This window comes from Protomyctophum parallelum, assembly GCF_964188405.1.
Source record: "Protomyctophum parallelum genome assembly, chromosome: 4".
In the NCBI taxonomy this organism is placed as follows: domain Eukaryota; kingdom Metazoa; phylum Chordata; class Actinopteri; order Myctophiformes; family Myctophidae; genus Protomyctophum; species Protomyctophum parallelum.
In genome coordinates, this window is record NC_139700.1 from 10358507 (window position 1) to 10376308 (window position 17802).

The window sequence follows — 17802 nt, forward strand, 5'->3', positions numbered from 1 at the left end:
GGGGACGGGGGACGGGGGGGCATTCGAGCATGGTGCTAAATATGTATTTTATTACAAAATGTTATAGCGATTTATTTTTTTATTATTTACTATAGTCCTACTAGAGCCCGTAAAATTACATCTGGCCACAAAAGATCACAGGATCTACTGAATGTGAAGGGGATCTGTGACAAACTGTCATATTGAACATGTATAACACATCTGGCAACCCCCTATAGTAAGGGGGGGGGGGGGCATAAATGATCTTCCAGGCACCCCGAGCTTCTATTTTGAAGAAATGCCGGCACTAATAATTGTGTTAAATAAAACACCCAGTAATGTTTTGAGCATGCTTAATTTCATCTGATGAGGCATACTCGACATGTCACTGTGTTAAGCTGTCTTCATGAATGCACCATGGGAGTTCATCTGCACTGTTATTTATACTACTGTATATACAGTATAGTCACATGACATGGTCGTGTGCTGAAATAGCATGCGTTGTGTGAGCTTGTAGATCTGTTATTTTTGGCGTGCAACACGCCATTCGCCTAAGTATAAATAAATCACACTTTATGTACACCATCTCTGCCTATAAAGAATTCTCTATGCATTTTCTACAGCATACTTTCCCCCCCAATAAGTCCTGTGATACATCAGTGCCTTCCTCAACACGAGTGGCCAAATCATCATGATGTCACCAGTGCACACAATACCAAAATGATTTCAGGGTGAACTAAATGTAACCCTTTACATGTATTGAACAGAGAGTACAAGCTAATGCCATCCGGTAGGAGATATAGAACGCCACAGTGTGACTATAATAGATTTAAGCACTAATTTGTTCCTCTGTCAATCAAAATGCTCAATCAGAGATTGCCGAATGGCAGTGACCGTAACTGACTAGATGCACTATATTGACTAGTTGCACTTTATCAAGGGAATGAGTGCAATATCTCAGTTTTTTATGTTGATGTGTTTCATGGTGTTTTTCTTTTCTTTCTGTGAATGTTTATGTAATATATGTATATGCAGCTGTGACTCTGTCTCCAAGACAAATTTGTCACTTAACAGTACGTACGTGCAGGGTGCCATACAAGCGCGAGACCCGAGACTGACACAGGGCGCCTCTCTCTCTCTCTCTCTCTGCATGCACACACACAGGGCAATGAATTGGAAATTCTCTCCCGGGCCGCTCGTGGTCATGAAAGGGGGCGGGACTGCGTTATCTTTGTCTTTGTCTTTGTGTCCGAAGTTATTCTCACAACCTGCTGGATCAATCAGCGGCAACTTTCCTGTGCACTCTGCCAGGGCATATTTTTTGTGTTTTATACTTTTTTGGGGGAGAAATATTGAACCGTTGGAAGTCAATGTGGCTCCGATCAGGCTGAAACCTTGCTTAATTACTTTATCGTATCAAGATGAGCAGCGCTCATTGTCTTCCGACGTTACGGCGGTTTGGCTACGTTCAGAACGTACATGATGCGACACGGTGACGGAATTAAGGCACACAGGGTTGTGCGTTTGCATGTTTAGATTTCAAAGCAGGGAAACGGAAAAAAAATACTATTATTATTTTATTTCATACAGAGCACTTGGTTTGGCATAAGCATGACATTGATTCCAGCATCACTGCCAATGTTTTGTTCAGGTTTCAGACTCGCGGACATCGGCGAGGCGGATGCAGCATAATGAGAATATCACCGCGGAAAAAGCCCCGTCCCGTTTATTTAGAAGAATTGAGGCACCTCAAAGGTCGGCAACAGGTGCATAGGACAACAATTCCTAAACCTCCCACTCTCTTTTCACAGAGCTAAACAAAACACAACATCAAGAAAGAAGAGCACTCTAAAAAGTTAGGGGGGGTGGGGGGGGAAGAGGAGGGAGAGGGTGGATGTAAAATCAGGGTACTTTATTAAAGTAAAAAAGCTTTTCCACTGAGCACCTGGTTGATCTCTTTTTTCCGTAAAACACAGTAATCATTAGTTTTTACATACCTGGGTAAGGCACGTGGAACCAAGGAGCGCTGGTTACGGCGTCCAAGTTGGTGTCGGTTCTGGCTAGGTAACCATAGCGGTCGGGTTCTGATGGCAGGACATCAAACACGGTCAGCAGGAAGCAGACCAGCCAGCCCCCGCACATCCCAAACAAGGCCTAGGAGTGGGATTCACAGCATAGATACGTTACCAATGACGTCTAGAATAAATGTTCAAAGCAGAGATACATTAACAATTACGTCTAGAATGAAGGTTCAAAGCAGAGATACATTAACAATTACGACTAGAATGAAGGTTCAAAGCAGAGATACATTAACAATTACGACTAGAATAAATATTCAAAGCAGCAGAGATGCATTAACCATTATGTCTAGAATAAAGGTACGCACGCACACACACGCACACCCACACACCCACCCACACACACACACAACCCGCATGCAGGGTTCCTAAGACACAAATCACAGTAATGATGTGGCCAAGAGAGCGGCATAACATTTATTACCAGGCATAAGCCCAATACAAACATAGGTAAAAATACAACTAGACCAACTGGGTTGGTCTAAAAATACAACTAGACAGACAGACCCTGACGAAGACCCTTTGGTCGAAACGCGTATAGGTCCTGCAGTACACACAGTATGCGTTGCATAGGTCACAGACCCTTCCTACATTTTAACTTAATAACTTAAGCTCCATTTTGATTCATCACAATATATTCTGTTTTCCAGTTCCATTTTTGGAATTAGTCTGGAGACCCCCGATTAAAATTATGATCATACAGTATGAGCAATAAGCCTGCAAGCCTTAAAAGAGAAGGATCCAGGCAATGTTTTTGGATCTCCACACTATAAATAGGTCTAACATAAAGGGGTTGAGTCAGTAACGGAAAACAAAGCTGGAATTAGTTCTGAGATCCTGCTGCAATTGTATTACAAACAGACCCAGTTGATACGAAATGTCAATTAAAGGTATATTCAGTGATTTCACTTAATTCAAATATCACTTATTTTTTTGTTTTGTTGTGATAATCCTCCCTACTATAGTGTGCTGGCCATATGAGGAGTTCCTCCCTGTCCCCAGTTAACCCCTGGGGGTCAAAAAACCTTAGGTTTCGTTTTTGACTCTCTATCCTGATTGGACGAAAGGCTGGGTCCCACAGCCAAAAACGAAACCTAAGGTTTTTTGAGTGAAATCACTGAATATACCTTTAAAGTGTCCACCAATATAATACAATTCTGCAAGATTTTAAGTAGAATTGGACATAATAATTGTTTGTATTTATTCCAGAGTTTAGTGGTATTGTTCGTAAAATATTGAGTTTTTTTTATGTCGGGGCATGCTTAGTGCAAATCAACGTGTAACAGACCCACACAGGGAAAACAACTTAGACCCTGATACTACTAGCTACTCTTGCGTCAGTCGACAGAACTTCTTCTTTGGGGAAGCATCGCGGCCAACGCGGGGGTTGCGTGGCACAGGCACCTGAAAGCCAGCTCTGACAGTTGGACGGGGGCATGTTAACGTGAACACACCTTAGAGTATATACTCTAAGGAACACACGAGCTGTTTCGACACCACACTGTCCGCTCCCTCCTCAACCACTGTGCCATATAGGCTACATGCACCCTGAAAGCCTGGACACTGACTACGACAGGTTACAGCTCTGCGCGCACCCAGTGTGACTAAAACCCTGTTGTTGTTAGACCATCTGTAAACAATTCCCCCCCCCCCCTATCAGTAATGTGATCTATTACATTGCATTACCCACACTGAACATCATTTGCTGTTCATATATTCAGAACAGGTAAGGACTAGTAGATTAAACAGGCTAATTAATTACTACAAATCATGTGGAAATGATTGTTTTTCGAGTCGTTAAAATGGCACAATGATCACTAAGGCCTCATTCACACGTACCAAACACCAATCAAGATAATGTTTGGTCATTCTTTTTGTTTTTTGGGCCACCACAATGCTTTTCCAATGGGAGTCACATGGTCTGATCAAACATTTGTGTTTGATTGCTGATTGCTGGTGGTGTTCTGCCCCTCCCCCCTCATCAAACAAAAATGTTTGGTCAAACCATGCGACTCCCATTGCATTCAGGAGGGCCATTCAAGCCGCAAGCGGAGCCTGCAGCACCACCGTTTCCCTGCCGGTGGAGCCTACTCCTGAATTAAGTGTCAGGACTTGATCACTCTGGCTGGGTCACCTGAGTGAGGGGTATGATATTGCGAGACCCGAAAACATAGATGACCTTGGGATACATCACTGAGGATACGTCCCAGGTGCATCCATGCGATGTTTTTTAGTTCTGTGACGCCAGTGCCGCTATTCCATAGCCTCCTCGGGTAAAAAAATAATAATATATTTTTTGGGTGGGTACATCTTGTTGAGCTGGTCACTTGACTGGTCAAGTAGCTCTCAAGTCAAAAACACCCCGGGTGCAACGACTACTAAAGTACAGCTGCAAAGACACAGACAGAGGCATACAAATGTGATCTGCATTATGTAGACATAGCACTCTATATAATATTCATTAGAGATTCCACTGTTAGACGGATGTTAGGTTCTTACTGTAGCTTACGTATGATTCCTGATGACTATTATGTATTTGATGTATTAACATGTGTTGTTCTTGTTTACCATAAATCGCTAATGGATTAAGAGTGTCTGCTAAAATGCCTAAATTGTGAATTGCATTTCTAGTTTGCTATTTTCTCTTGCTGCTGCAATTTCGAGAAGCCAAAAACAGGTATAATAAAAAAATATTCTCTTGGATATTATATTCACTCTAACAGCAACAAGGACTCAGGAGTTCAAATGTACTCTGTTATGGTGTCCCCTCAGCAGAGGACACATTTCACATCGTGTTTAAATCTGTATAATGAGTAATGACAAATAACCCAAGAGAGGAGAAGAGAACATGAACACTTCCTTGTGCTTTGCTGTTAGTTTGTTATTTCCCCCCTCGTTTTATTTTGCAATGTCAGTGTTTTGGTTGTCAGCAGTTTCCTTTGCTGTCTTTTTTAAACCCACTTTTTTTTCACCCAGTGTCAATTGTCTTATGTAATCCTGGCCACTACACTCCCTCTGCCAACCTGGGGAGAGCAACGGACTGACCTCGTGTTTCCTTCAATGCATGCCATGAGGAGTCTAAGCCGCTTCATTTCATCTGACAGGCGGGAGTTTCCCCGGTTGGACGTAGAAGGAACAGTATAGAGACCAGGATTACTGCATGTTTTTTTGTGAGGGTACCTACCCTATAGGGGACACGGAGATAACGTGAAAACGTCCCCAGTTTCCAACTGATAACTATTTTAAAATTGATAATTGATTATTAATATTGATTAATGACTTCATGACTAATTTGCCATGACACTCATAAACTCTGGTCCATAGCTCTAATGCATTGCATTTAGAGCTATGTTACTGTCAACTTCCGGGGCTCGCATGAATGCAGACCAGCCTCTCGTCTTTAGCGTAAATACAAAGAACGTTTTTGCTACTCACCAAAACAAAGGCGGGTTGTGTCATTAGAAAGCCTACAGTGTGACACACAGACAGACAGTTTAGGCCAGCTTCTATAGTTAGACAGCGAATTTTCATCTACTGAGAGCATCCTCCCGTTGATGTTGCAGTTCTGTACGCCTGCTGATCTGTGGAATAATAATCTACAGTACCTGTCCTGTACCAGTGCCTGATTATTCTGGCAATTCCCCCTATTCTGTCCTACCCTTACTGACAGGTCCTGCTTAACATTCGCATCTCCAGTACCTGTCTGTTACAGCTCGATTGCATCTACAGTATATTGTAACCAATAACTATGATTTGTGATCGCATTGTCATGTAATGTTTCTTCAGTCAATTGACTGAAGTCAATTCTAATGTCCATGTTGGTTGTGTGACAAATTGACAACAGGGAGCTTTATCATGTCAATTTTGGAGAGAAGACATTTACCGTCTCACAGTAACTTTCAGAATAACCGCAATATCGTTAAACTGTGTTAAACTGCAGCCGAGAGACAGAAAAAACATAGACCAAAAATCTAACAATAAAGCATACAGCACTGGAGGGCTGCATGACAACCCCGGATAAATGAAGTAATCGAACTTAAAGTAAAACTAAACAAAAAAAATTGTGCTAATACCATGTATCGCGCTGTTGAGCCACACAAAATCACTGCAGGGTGAAATTCCTTACAATTTACAATTTAGGCATTTAGCAGACGCTCTTAATCCAGAGCGACTTACATTTAAGCAAGAACAAAAGCATGGGAATACATCACATAAAAGCATTTATCATGAAACATGCGTAAGCTAAGAAAGTAACAGTGGAATATCTATATAATGAAACTATACGTACATACACTATACATATAAACTATACATATTTACTACTATGCTATACATATGTACTATGGCGTTCTATGACTATATACAATACAATTATAGTGCTGTCTTCACTGCAACTTCTTGGGCTATAAAGTGCGAGGATATAAATATTTAGCATTTTTGTATGACAAATGCCTTGGGTGACAACGAGCGCTCATGAATGAAATTGAGTGTAGAAAATACGTGGGAACGAGTGAACAGGCCTTACTAAGAAAGGCTGATAGCTATCTACCCGTGGAGCTTTGATGTTAAAGCCCCTGGCTTGACACACGCTCGCCCTAATAAGGGCTTGTGGGGGGCAAATAAGGGCTTGTGGGGGGCAAATAAGGGCTTGTGTGGGGGGGCAATAAGGGCTTATGTGGGGGCCAATAAGGGCTTGTGTAGGGGGCAATAAGGGCTTGTGTGGGGGGGCAATTCAAGACGAACATTTGACAAGTAATGATAAATTCCACTATCATAATGAATTATCTTTTAATCTGCCATCAGTCAGTTTTAGTTTCAGACTAATGAGAACATATTGCTTATTTTACTGTCCAATGACATGAAATGGGAGGGAAGGACTCCACAAAAAGACCAGCCCCACACATGTGCCCTTTTCTGGAGTTTGAGCCCCTGCCCCCCCAGTGCTCTCTGCACGGCCCTGTCGTATTATGAAATAACGTGTGAGCGTGCGTGCAGGGGGGGGGGGGGGGGGGGGGGGGGGGGGGGTGAGGGGATGTTGCACCTGCTCTCTCAGTTTTTAACAAACCGCACCCCTGTGTAAACTGTAAAGTAAAGACCAGTATGAAAGAATGTGCATGTTACATTTAATTGATGTGGTTGTGAGTCACTGCTGTGCTGAGTCATTAGCATTAGCCCCCGGCCAGTTTCTAGGAATTTCTCATTCATTCAGTCCTGATTCCTAGAAACTGGCCGGGGGCAAAATGTGTACATGATGTGTCAGTAACTTTAAAGAGGAGGTTGTGCTGTAAGTGCACGGTAAGTAAAAGTTCTCTCTCTCTCCAGATTCTCACCCTCTGGGCCCACTGGTGGGCCATGAGGATATTGCAAGTGGGCCACAAAATAATAGCTGCAAATTAACGATAATATATATTTTTTTTAATAGCGTAAAAAATATATTGTGGCATCAATAAATAGGAAATAAACATGCTCTGAAAATGCACGTGGACCATGCACCCATCTGAGCACTTAAAAGGACCACTTCGCCACTTTTCAACCTATCTTCATATAATACTGTAGGTCCTCACTAATGGTCATGAAAGAATGGTACAATTATTTCCTACTCAGTCTGTGTCTCATAGGAGGGCTGTGGGAAGTTGACCAGTGACATCGTCATCATCGAGTTTTTTTTAATCAAGATTTTTTTACAAATATGTTTAGATTTGTATTATCGTGAGAACGATGGCTTCCAATTTCGCATTGCAACTTTTCAGTAATAGAAAGCCTGCAGTTTCTATTAGCTTGGATTCCCCATCGATGATGTCACTGGTGGACGTGTTTCTGAACTACCCACAGCCCTCCTATGAGACACAGACCGAGTAGAAAAAAATGGTGGCATTTTATCATGATTATTAGTGAGGACTGAGGACCAATTATATGAAGATAGGTTGAAAAGTGGTGACGTGGTCCTTTAAAGGGCCACTTCACCCCTTTTGCAACCAGATCTTATTTTAATTATGTTTGGGAGACAAGAAACACTTTCCTGGGGTTTTTATGTGGGTAATATCTGTTTTTAGATATTTTAGCATTTAAAAGTGTCTATGGGCTCCATGATGTCATGGACACTGGGCTCACCTACTTCCAGGACTACATGTTGTCTCAGTAAGACAGCCCCCTAACCACAAGAACTAGCAGTGCACCAAAGCATTATGGGAATTGTAGTCCAGGACGGAAGTGACCATCCTCTCACGGGCCAGAGCCAGAGGCTCAGGGCCTTTGGGTCCGGGTGAAATATCTTGGACCCCGCCTGAGGAGCAGGTCCCGTCTAAGTGGGTGCTGCCACGGCCGGTCGTATAGGAGAGGAGCTATTTATGACCTCCAGGAGCCCCAGACTGGGGTTACGAGGAGCAGAGACAACCGTCGAGTCCTGATCTGGCTTGATCAGGTTGAGGGGCGGGAACGCGTATACAGCAGCCTCATCGAGGATTATTTAACCACCGTAATCTGGGAGAGGATCCTCCTGGTAGGATGGAAGTTCCTCTACGGGCTCCACATCGTCCATGATATCGCCCCAAGAGCGGGCCAGGGAGGCTGGGGGGGGGGGAGGGGAGGTGGGTCCTCCTGAGGAAGTGCTGGTTCGACAAGGGTGCTTTGGGGACCCGCAGCCTGTTGGTTGTTTAAAGGGACACTTCACCCTTTTTGCTAAAAAATATATGTTAATGACATTTAGGAGCTTTAAAACACTTTCCTGGGGGTCTTTATGTGTGTAATATGTGGGTTTAGATATTTTAGATTGTATCAGTGAGCCCAGTGTCTCTTATGTCATGGACACTGGGATCACTTACTTCCTGGACTACATGTGTACTCAGTACTCCACAAGGAGGAGCAGTGCACCAAAGTATTTTGGTAATTGTAGTCCAGGAAGGAAGTGAGACCAGTGTCCATGACATCAGAGACACTGGGCTCACTGCTACAATCTAAAATATCTAAAACCACATATTACACACATAAAGACCCCCGGGAAAGTGTTCTAAAGCTTCTAAACGTCATTAACATATATATTTTTGCAAAAAGCGTGAAGTGTCCCTTTTACCTGCGGTGTGCTAACTGTATAGGCGAACTGTAGGTCTCGCGGCCAACCGAGTGTGCACACTGCTTTCATTCGGGAAGGTTAGCATTGCCTGTTAGCACGTGGCTGTGGCACGGGTCCTGTGCAGGAGGATCTGGGCGACGTCGCTGCTCTACTTCCTCGTCGAATTCAACATCATCGAGCGAGGCCAAGAAATAGGGTCTTGTGTGAGTGTATAAAGTGTCTTCTGTCTAGATGAGCATCAGAGATACCCCTCAAATGCGTATTCTGAAGCAAATTAACGTATTCAGTTTGAAAGCTTACATTTTGAAATGAGTTTGTTGATTGATGCCGCTTTTAAAACTGTTGCACCTTCCATTATTATATCCATTCACTGCATGTACAGTGTGGCCGATTCCCATCGCATGGTCGTCGTCGTTGTCGTTCCTGGTGTTGTCGCTGTTGTTGATGTACAGTAACAGGCCTACTGTAGGCCCAGCTGTTGAAACGAGGGCTTGCGTGCGTGCATGTGCTTTTAGATTGTCCAAGTTTTCCTGGACGTGGGAGAGAAAGACTGATGCACTGAAGGGAAATGCGTGGGAAACGTTTTCGAACATCACTGTACATAATTATCATAATATGATGAGTATATTATAATAACCCTATTTGGTCTGTCTGGCTCCAAAATATATGTTAAGTGGAGCGAGCCTCTTTGGCTATAGATTTATTAGTTTGTGTCTAGTGACTAATACTAGTTATAGTTTTCTATAATAATAATAATAATAATGTAAAAATAATAAATATTGCTAGGAAATCCTAATGAAAAACACTATACATCAGCATGATTGAATTATCCTTGAGCAAGGGACATCATTCAGTGAAATTGGATGATTCATTCCAGCAGTCAGTTGCTCCTGACTTAATGAACCTACCTTTTGTTTTATTATGTACTTATGATGATCATATTGTTGTCTTGTTTGAGCTGAATTGTACAGCTCATGTTTTATCTGCATTGTCTGCTTGTTTACTTTGTTCTGTATTTGTATTGTATGTAAAGCACTTTGTGAGTCCTCTCTGTGAAAGGTGCTACATAAATAAAATGTACTTACTTACTTACTAGTGGAACACTGAGGTACACACATGGGTGGGTGGTCCTTGAAGGACAGTATGGGTGTTCAACCCAACACCTTGGTGGTAGCCTACACTTTTTTTTTTTTTTTTATGTTCTGTTTATTCATTTTTTGTTTTTACAAATATAGAAGTAAATTGAGAAATAAAAACAGAGTGACAAATACAAAACTAAACTAAAACACACACAATAACAAAACACAAACTCCAAATCAAGACAACCAAAGAACATTCAAAACACAAAACAATAAAAACAATATATAAAATAAATAAAAATAAAACTCCAATATAGTCAATATACATAGCAGATCATGGTCACAAACATCATCCAGACAAGACAGGTTGGCCAGTCAGGCGACAGTTATTCAGGTTCAATCGGGGGCACAAAGCCTACACTTTGATAAATCCTGATGACAGAGATATTATTACCTGAGGGGCTTAGAAATAGGTCCTGTCTGCTGCAGCCGTCACAACCACCTCACCTATACTGTACATAGTGTCATTCACCCCTCCAAAGGTTTCGCATGGGCTTGCATTTGCTGGAGGGAATTTCGAATGACTGACATCGATGATCTGTGTTGACATATGTACATTAAAATAGTTTCGGCACATGTCGACAGACATCTGTGACATTAAAGTTAAACAATATGTGGTTCAGAGAAAGTTGCCTCAACTTAATCCTTTGGTGAAAAACATTACAGAAGGTTAAGGTTAAGTTATTCATGAAGGAATGCTTTAGCAGTGCCACTTCATTCATTACCTATAGAACTGCTTGATTGTTCTCGTGATGCCAAACCAAACATTTGTGGTCATGCTGCTGAAGAAAAGATCTGCTACATAATAAATGTCCCTCTAGGTTGGGACGGCTTGCACAAAACTGTAGCCAACTTAATCCAGCCCATGCAGGTGGTTTTACTGCTCCACTTAATTAGCAGTGACTATAGTGTACAATGTATACCATTAGTCTATAGTCTGTGCACAGTACATCTATAAAACCTTGCAGGCATCAAGGTGTCAGACACGTTCATGATCTTTGATAATTTTTGATATTATATATAATAAGTAATGCTGGTGCCATGTTGTTCTTATGCCTGATATATATCATGCTGATATCTTATATTCATGTCATAATCTTACCCTGCTACCGGAATTATGTGAGCTGCTCCCACACTGTGGAATGCCCTCCCCGTTTCCATAAAGAATGCAGAGTCTGTTGACATTTTTAAGAAGTTGCTGAAAACATATTTATTTCGTTTGCATTTTGGGCTGTGAAATGTCTACCTGGCCTATTTGTGTAGGTCAATGTTTTGCTGTTTTGTTTTGCTTTTCTTTTTGTCATGTTATTAATCTTGTGTTTTAATTTGATTGTTTTTATTACCTTGTTGACCACTGTACAGCACGTTGTAACTTTGTTTTGAAAAGTGCTTTATAAATACTTACAGTACTTACTAGACCCCTACGTATACGGTCAGGCCCGGTGCCAGGATGAAATGACAGAGGGGGCAATCGGGGGCAGGTATTGGACATGAAGACAATGCGCCACATTTGCATATCTAGTTCACAGGGCAGTGGCGCACGATTTCGTTGGCTTCCTTCGGAAATGTACCATTGTTGTCTCCACCAGGCCGAAGGCATGGGGGGAGAGTATGTTTTGCACTCCGTCCGTCCGTCCGTCCGTCCGTCCGTCCGTGTGTCCGTCCGTGTGTGTGTCCGTGAGCAGCTAATCTCGGCCACCGTTAACCCGGTCGATGCCACATTTTGCACACACTCCCTGGATGCCAACGATGAACCTCTGCCCCAAACTTTCCAGAACGGCCTGTTATAGCGCCACCAGGAGGCCGCTTTGTGCAAAACAAGTTTTTGCACAGTACACCTACAGATTTTGTCCAAACATCGCGCAAATTGGTACACAGTCTCTCTAGAGCCATTCAACGAAACCGATCTTTCAGATTTCTCAGACTCCATCCTGATTGGTTAAGATTGGCTTCCAAAGTTCACAGGAGTGCTCAGTTTCAAACAAAATGCTGCAAATCATGAACACATCACGTGATTTCCGTGAAATTGTGCACGCACATTCCCACTAGGCCGAGGACGAAATGCCACATGAACAATTTCAACTCAGCCTCAAGGTGGCGCTATAACTGGCCGAAAAGTGTTTTTACCTCTAACTGCACGGATCTGTGGATAATTTTCTTTTGTTGCCCTTTTATCCAACCACCAGATGAAGGCAAGCTGCAATGTCCTACATTCCTATCCTGGTGGAGACCTGTGCCCAGAAGGGCACTTTTTCTAGTTTTGTCTGTAACTATTTGATCTAAGGGGGCAAAGATGTTGATTTAGGGGGGTAAACACCCCCTTTGCCCCACCGTGGCGCCGGGCCTGTATACGGTCCTCTGCACCGGGGCTATAGCGCACTTATTGCCATTTTGACAAGAAAAAAGGATAAAGGTGATATTCCTCTATCCTGGACGTAGACACTACAAAGTAGCCTATTGCTTGTTGACGTACCACAACAATGTGGATGGATGGATGGATTCATTTGCACCTGCTCGTATAATACACTTATGTAGGCTACCTTGTTACGTCATGTCCCCTAATGCAAATCTACAGTCTCTAAACCTTGACTTGACAATATATGAAACAAGGAATTCTGGTTAAAATAAAGCAAATTATTCCCAGTTGTGTTTCGCTTTGCGCACCTGACTTCGATTCACTGCATCAAATAAAGAAAATGAAGCAAACAGTGGTGAATGAATGAGGAGTAAACACAGTTGGAGACGGAGAACTATACTATATTTTACGCGGCGCAAAGATGTCCCGTTACCGTTGATAGACGTGGTCGAATGAGGAGACTCATCGAAATATGGTCAGACAAGCACATTAATCAATTGCTTAAGGAAACACATAAAACACTGCAGTGTAGGCTACATAATTGTCTGTCTGTCTGTCTGTCTGTCTGTCTGTCTGTCTGTCTGTCTGTCTGTGGGGATTTTCTTCATCTTCTTAAATATAAGAGAATATAAATACTTCAAATGCATATGCATAATAATGTTATATGATGATCGGATCATCAATGGGAGTACATACAGTATAAGGCTATTGTAAATGTCTGACTTGGATTTATTTCGCGCTGCTGTCAGTCTGTACTGTGCCTCCACGTGCCCAAAAGAAGAGCACACAAACACACACACACACACACACACACACACACACACACACACGAGAGAGTGAGAGTGATTGAGAGACGTCCAGTCACCGACGACATACAGTACAATATTCAGCGGTGAAAACAGATCTGCAAGCTCACAATGTGTCGTATTACAGGACAACTAATAAATCAGACTTTAAGCTTCAGAGTGACTCACCGAGAAGAGCTTGAACAGGGGATACTGGAAGACCTTCCACTTCTTGTCCTTGTAAGCAATCATTGGAACATTCACTTTACTGAGGTACTGTGAGAACAGAAGGATCAGGCACACTGTCCTGTTACAAAAAACAAAGGGAAAAGAGAGAGAGAGAGAGAGAGAGAGAGAGAGAGAGAGAGAGAGAGAGAGATGTTTTAGAAAACAGAACCAGAATCAAGGTATTCGCCAAGAAGCAGGGTACTTGTCTTGGTGACACTGGTACAGGCAGATATGGACACATATCTGCCTGATATTGGCATGTCAGAAATTCAGAATACTAGTGACACCACTGAAGAAAAGGCCCAGATGTCAGTATGTTATGTGTTGTCGGTGAAGCACATTGATTCATTCACTCTTGCATTGATTCATGTGTTGCTATCAAGATAAGTCAATAAACCAGTCTTTGGAGTTAAAGCAGTGCTTTGGGGATTCATTCCAAAACGTTACATGTACTGTATAGGGTGCATTATAAATATGAGTGTAGAGTATATGGTGTGATTGAATCACCAATTGGTCCCACGTACCTTTCTGGAAATGTGTGTTTCCCAAGCTTATTATTTGTTTATCTTAGCCTGTTCTTTCATACACCTGATTGTCAGGGAAGAGATTTTTTTTTTTTTTTACTAATGCCAGAGGTTGGGGTGGCTAGAATCTTTGATAACATGACATCCAACGTACATCCTGGAAGCTCATATGACCCAAGTCACTGACCCTCTCCACTGCGGAAGCATTGATGTAAATGGGGGTGTGACTTTTGCTCAGTGTCGACCAAAATTGTTGACATTGACCCAGGTTGTTCTCCTGGCACCATTGACGATATTCAGACCGAGGCCATCTTGCCAGCAAGTTCTCATTGACAGCCAAACTCCAATACTTACAAAAAGAATCACACCCGTGTGAACTGAGTGGTGTGCATTGCAAAGTGACATTTCAGACCTGCGGAACGCAGCAAATCTGGAACCCAGGCTAGGAAGTTGCACCTATAGTTAGCACCTGGCAAGATGGCCGCGGTCTGAATATCATCAATTGTGTCAGGTTCTCCACATAATGCACTTAATTGATGAGGCCGTATTATCAGAGAACTTGACCACTAAGATGAACCTGTGCGTTGGCCTGGCATTGCCAGACTAATATCACTACCTAGATATTACTCTGGAATCTCTGTGTGGAACCTGGGTGCATTTCCAAGGGGTGGATTTAAAAAATGCCTCCGGTGATAAACCATACTGGGCTCTGATTGGTGCCCCACAACTTTGGGGGAAGCGAAATACAATCACGGCCGAGCAGGGCCAGATTTTTTTTTTTTTTTGCACCAGCAGATTTGTCTGGTTTCCAGGCTACCTGCGTGGCCATGCAGTCCAACAAAACAACAACTCAGCAGGGGTTCAGTTCTGTGTTGAGGGTTCAGAGGGTGGCAGAGGTGTTGGACCCCCTGATCATTTTGTGTGGCAGACAGGTAGCCGTAACGGTAACAGCCAGCGTGCTCATACTGTATTATTCCTGAAATAATATGAACATATTACCTCTGTCCCTGAATTGCCACATATTACAGAGCAGAACTAGTTTCAGAAATATGAGATAAGACAATGTGCCTCTGAGCTGAGCTGACTGTGTGGTGGGAAAGAGCATGGGTGATGAAAGGGTTAAGAAGGATGTGGCCGATTATCATCCAGACAGACATGGCGGCAGGGACTGGACGAACTGACCCTTTTAAATCCCACAAAGGTTCATTCAATGTATTTCAATGACATTATCCAGGGCCCGGCAGTAGGAAAACAAAGACAAATTTCACCATTGGGTTGGGTTGGAGTTGGCTAATGGCCAAAGGTAAATAAAAGGGCAACTCCCAGGAAAGCAGCGTCATGAAGATTAAATACTATGGATTAAACTATTGGACTCACATTTATCACAATTGCACAATTGATATGCAGTATCTCCCTCCCAGTCCCACCAGCTTAGAATGAGTAATAATGCTCCTCAGGCTGCCCCCCCAACATTGCTACCGTAATTCATTTTCACATACAGTGTTAGGCGGTTATCAATGCAAAACAAGCCAAGAAATACCAGCCGGTTCACAAGTCTAAAAATCCATACCGCCTCAATCTGTATGAATGGGTAAACAACTAGGAATAGTTTTGAATGAGGCGATATATTTGCCGGCGAGTAATTCACATTTTTGTCCAAAAGGCCCAAAGATGATTCTGTGAAAATGTGTCACACAAGTTCTTCTTCTTACAATATATGATCTATGAAGGTTTCAATGACACACCACTGACAAAATAATATGTGCACAAAATCTGCACATTGTCAGCCTTCTGGCTATCCTCTCCAAGCTCCTATACTGTAGATTTGTCACACACACACACACACACACACACACACACACACACACACACACACACACACACACACACACACACACACACACACACACACACACACACACACACACACACACACACACACACACACACACACACACACACACACACACACACACACACCTCTTGAAAATCTATTCATAGCATTTCCATACCTACGGTATGCTCGCCACCACGTGGATTTCCCACGTAAGTTTACTTAAGCCAACTGCATTTCGGCTTAATGAACCCAAATTTTGTCTAAATGAATTGAATTGCCACATTCACACAAAACTGCCTGTAAGACAGTCAGCCGCCAGCCGGTAATAGTGACCAAGTCTTGTTAAGTTGCTTAAATGCATAACAAAAGGTTTGAGGGAGGCTGGTGGAAATGCTGCAGGAGAGTGCTGGCATGTTTTAGAACAGGCTTGGTTGGTACAGTCGTAGCGCGCCACCGAGTGGCGTGCTACGAGCTTGTATAGGTCTGCTATTTTTTTTTTATCGTGAAAATGTGGTGCAAATCTTTGAATATATATTTCAGAGCGAACATTTTTAACTAAAATATTTGCTTCTGGGGGTCCCTGGAACTATCATATTTTGAGATGGGGGTCCGTGGCCCAATAGAGATAATTCTGGGGGTCCTTGACATGAAAAAGGTTGAGCACTGCTGACACCGCTGAAACATGGGTTTTTCAGAAAAATGTAGAAGCCTTTTTTTAATCGACCTCAGTCCAAAATGGGTTAAATCTTTTCACGTTTTGTATCATTATTCTACTGTTATTATCTATGCTACTGAATTGTCTGAAGGAAGCCAAATTAAAATACGTATGTACGGTACCTGTACACAAGCTGTAAAAATATAGTAGGCTACAACCTTGAAATCTTGAACTGTACTCTATCCACCTAGTTTGTACTAGTATACCATTATTGGATGTTTCATATAATAATATAAGCTATTCAAGGCTTTATGGTGTGGCCTGCCTACACATACTGTAGCCCGGTATATAAGTTTACAATGCTGTCCTTGCATGATCTAGTACGTCATTCAAGCCTGCATTTTGTCACGTTATATCTTCTTGCAGGATGTCTGTGAGATATCGGCCTTGATGTACAGTATATGGCGGGTCTTCCACTGTTCATATCTAGCTATCGGTTCTCATCGATTTATAGTTTTTCCGGTTGGGTTGCTCAAGGCTATAATGAGCTCCAGCTCATATCACACCACTGCAGAAAGGCTGTATGTATTTTGTACATTGGCTCTAGCATTATGAGTCACTGTATGGAGCTTAAGATGTCAAGGAAATAATCCAGACCAGATCTGTAAAGCTTACATTTTATCATGGCGCCGTGGGCGATCTGTATGGTGGGCGTCTCGTTAATCGTACTGTAGTGCAGGGGTTCTCAACCCGTGGGTGGAGAACCCCTGCCCTACAGGGGTTCAGGGGTCGAGAACCCCTGCCCTACAGGGGTTCAGGGGTCGAGACAGCCAGCCTATTTATCTCTATGGAGTTAGCTTCAGCCGGTAGCATTTGAGCTTGTATTCCAGCTGGATCAGGATGCAGACTTCAAGGGGGTTTCCGACAGGCTGTGCCGAGAGTTGATCTGTTAATTTCAATAATAAACGAATAAAGAAACCATTAGCCCCTATAGGGGTCGATGGCTGTCAAGGAGGATTATATTTGTTTTCAGTATTTATTTATGATGTATTTTTTCTATTATTAAGGTGATTGTAGAGGTATTTTTTTATTGGTGGTGGGGAGGGGGGCGGGGGTCATGGCCAAAGCATTTTCGGGGGTCCCCAGCCAAAA

General features: G+C 42.7%; 1 protein-coding gene across 1 annotated transcript in view; it reads right to left on the reverse strand.

Annotated features, from left to right (window-relative positions):
• Positions 1-17802, reverse strand: part of LOC310858091 (solute carrier family 23 member 2) — a gene marked incomplete at both ends in the record, with an annotated part of 77601 nt that overhangs the window by 42157 nt on the left and 17642 nt on the right. The window contains 2 exons of the mRNA XM_083764149.1: positions 1977-2133; positions 13596-13713. Coding sequence (XP_083620275.1) covers positions 1977-2133; positions 13596-13713 — 275 coding nt within the window. The remainder of the gene's footprint in view (positions 1-1976; positions 2134-13595; positions 13714-17802) is intronic.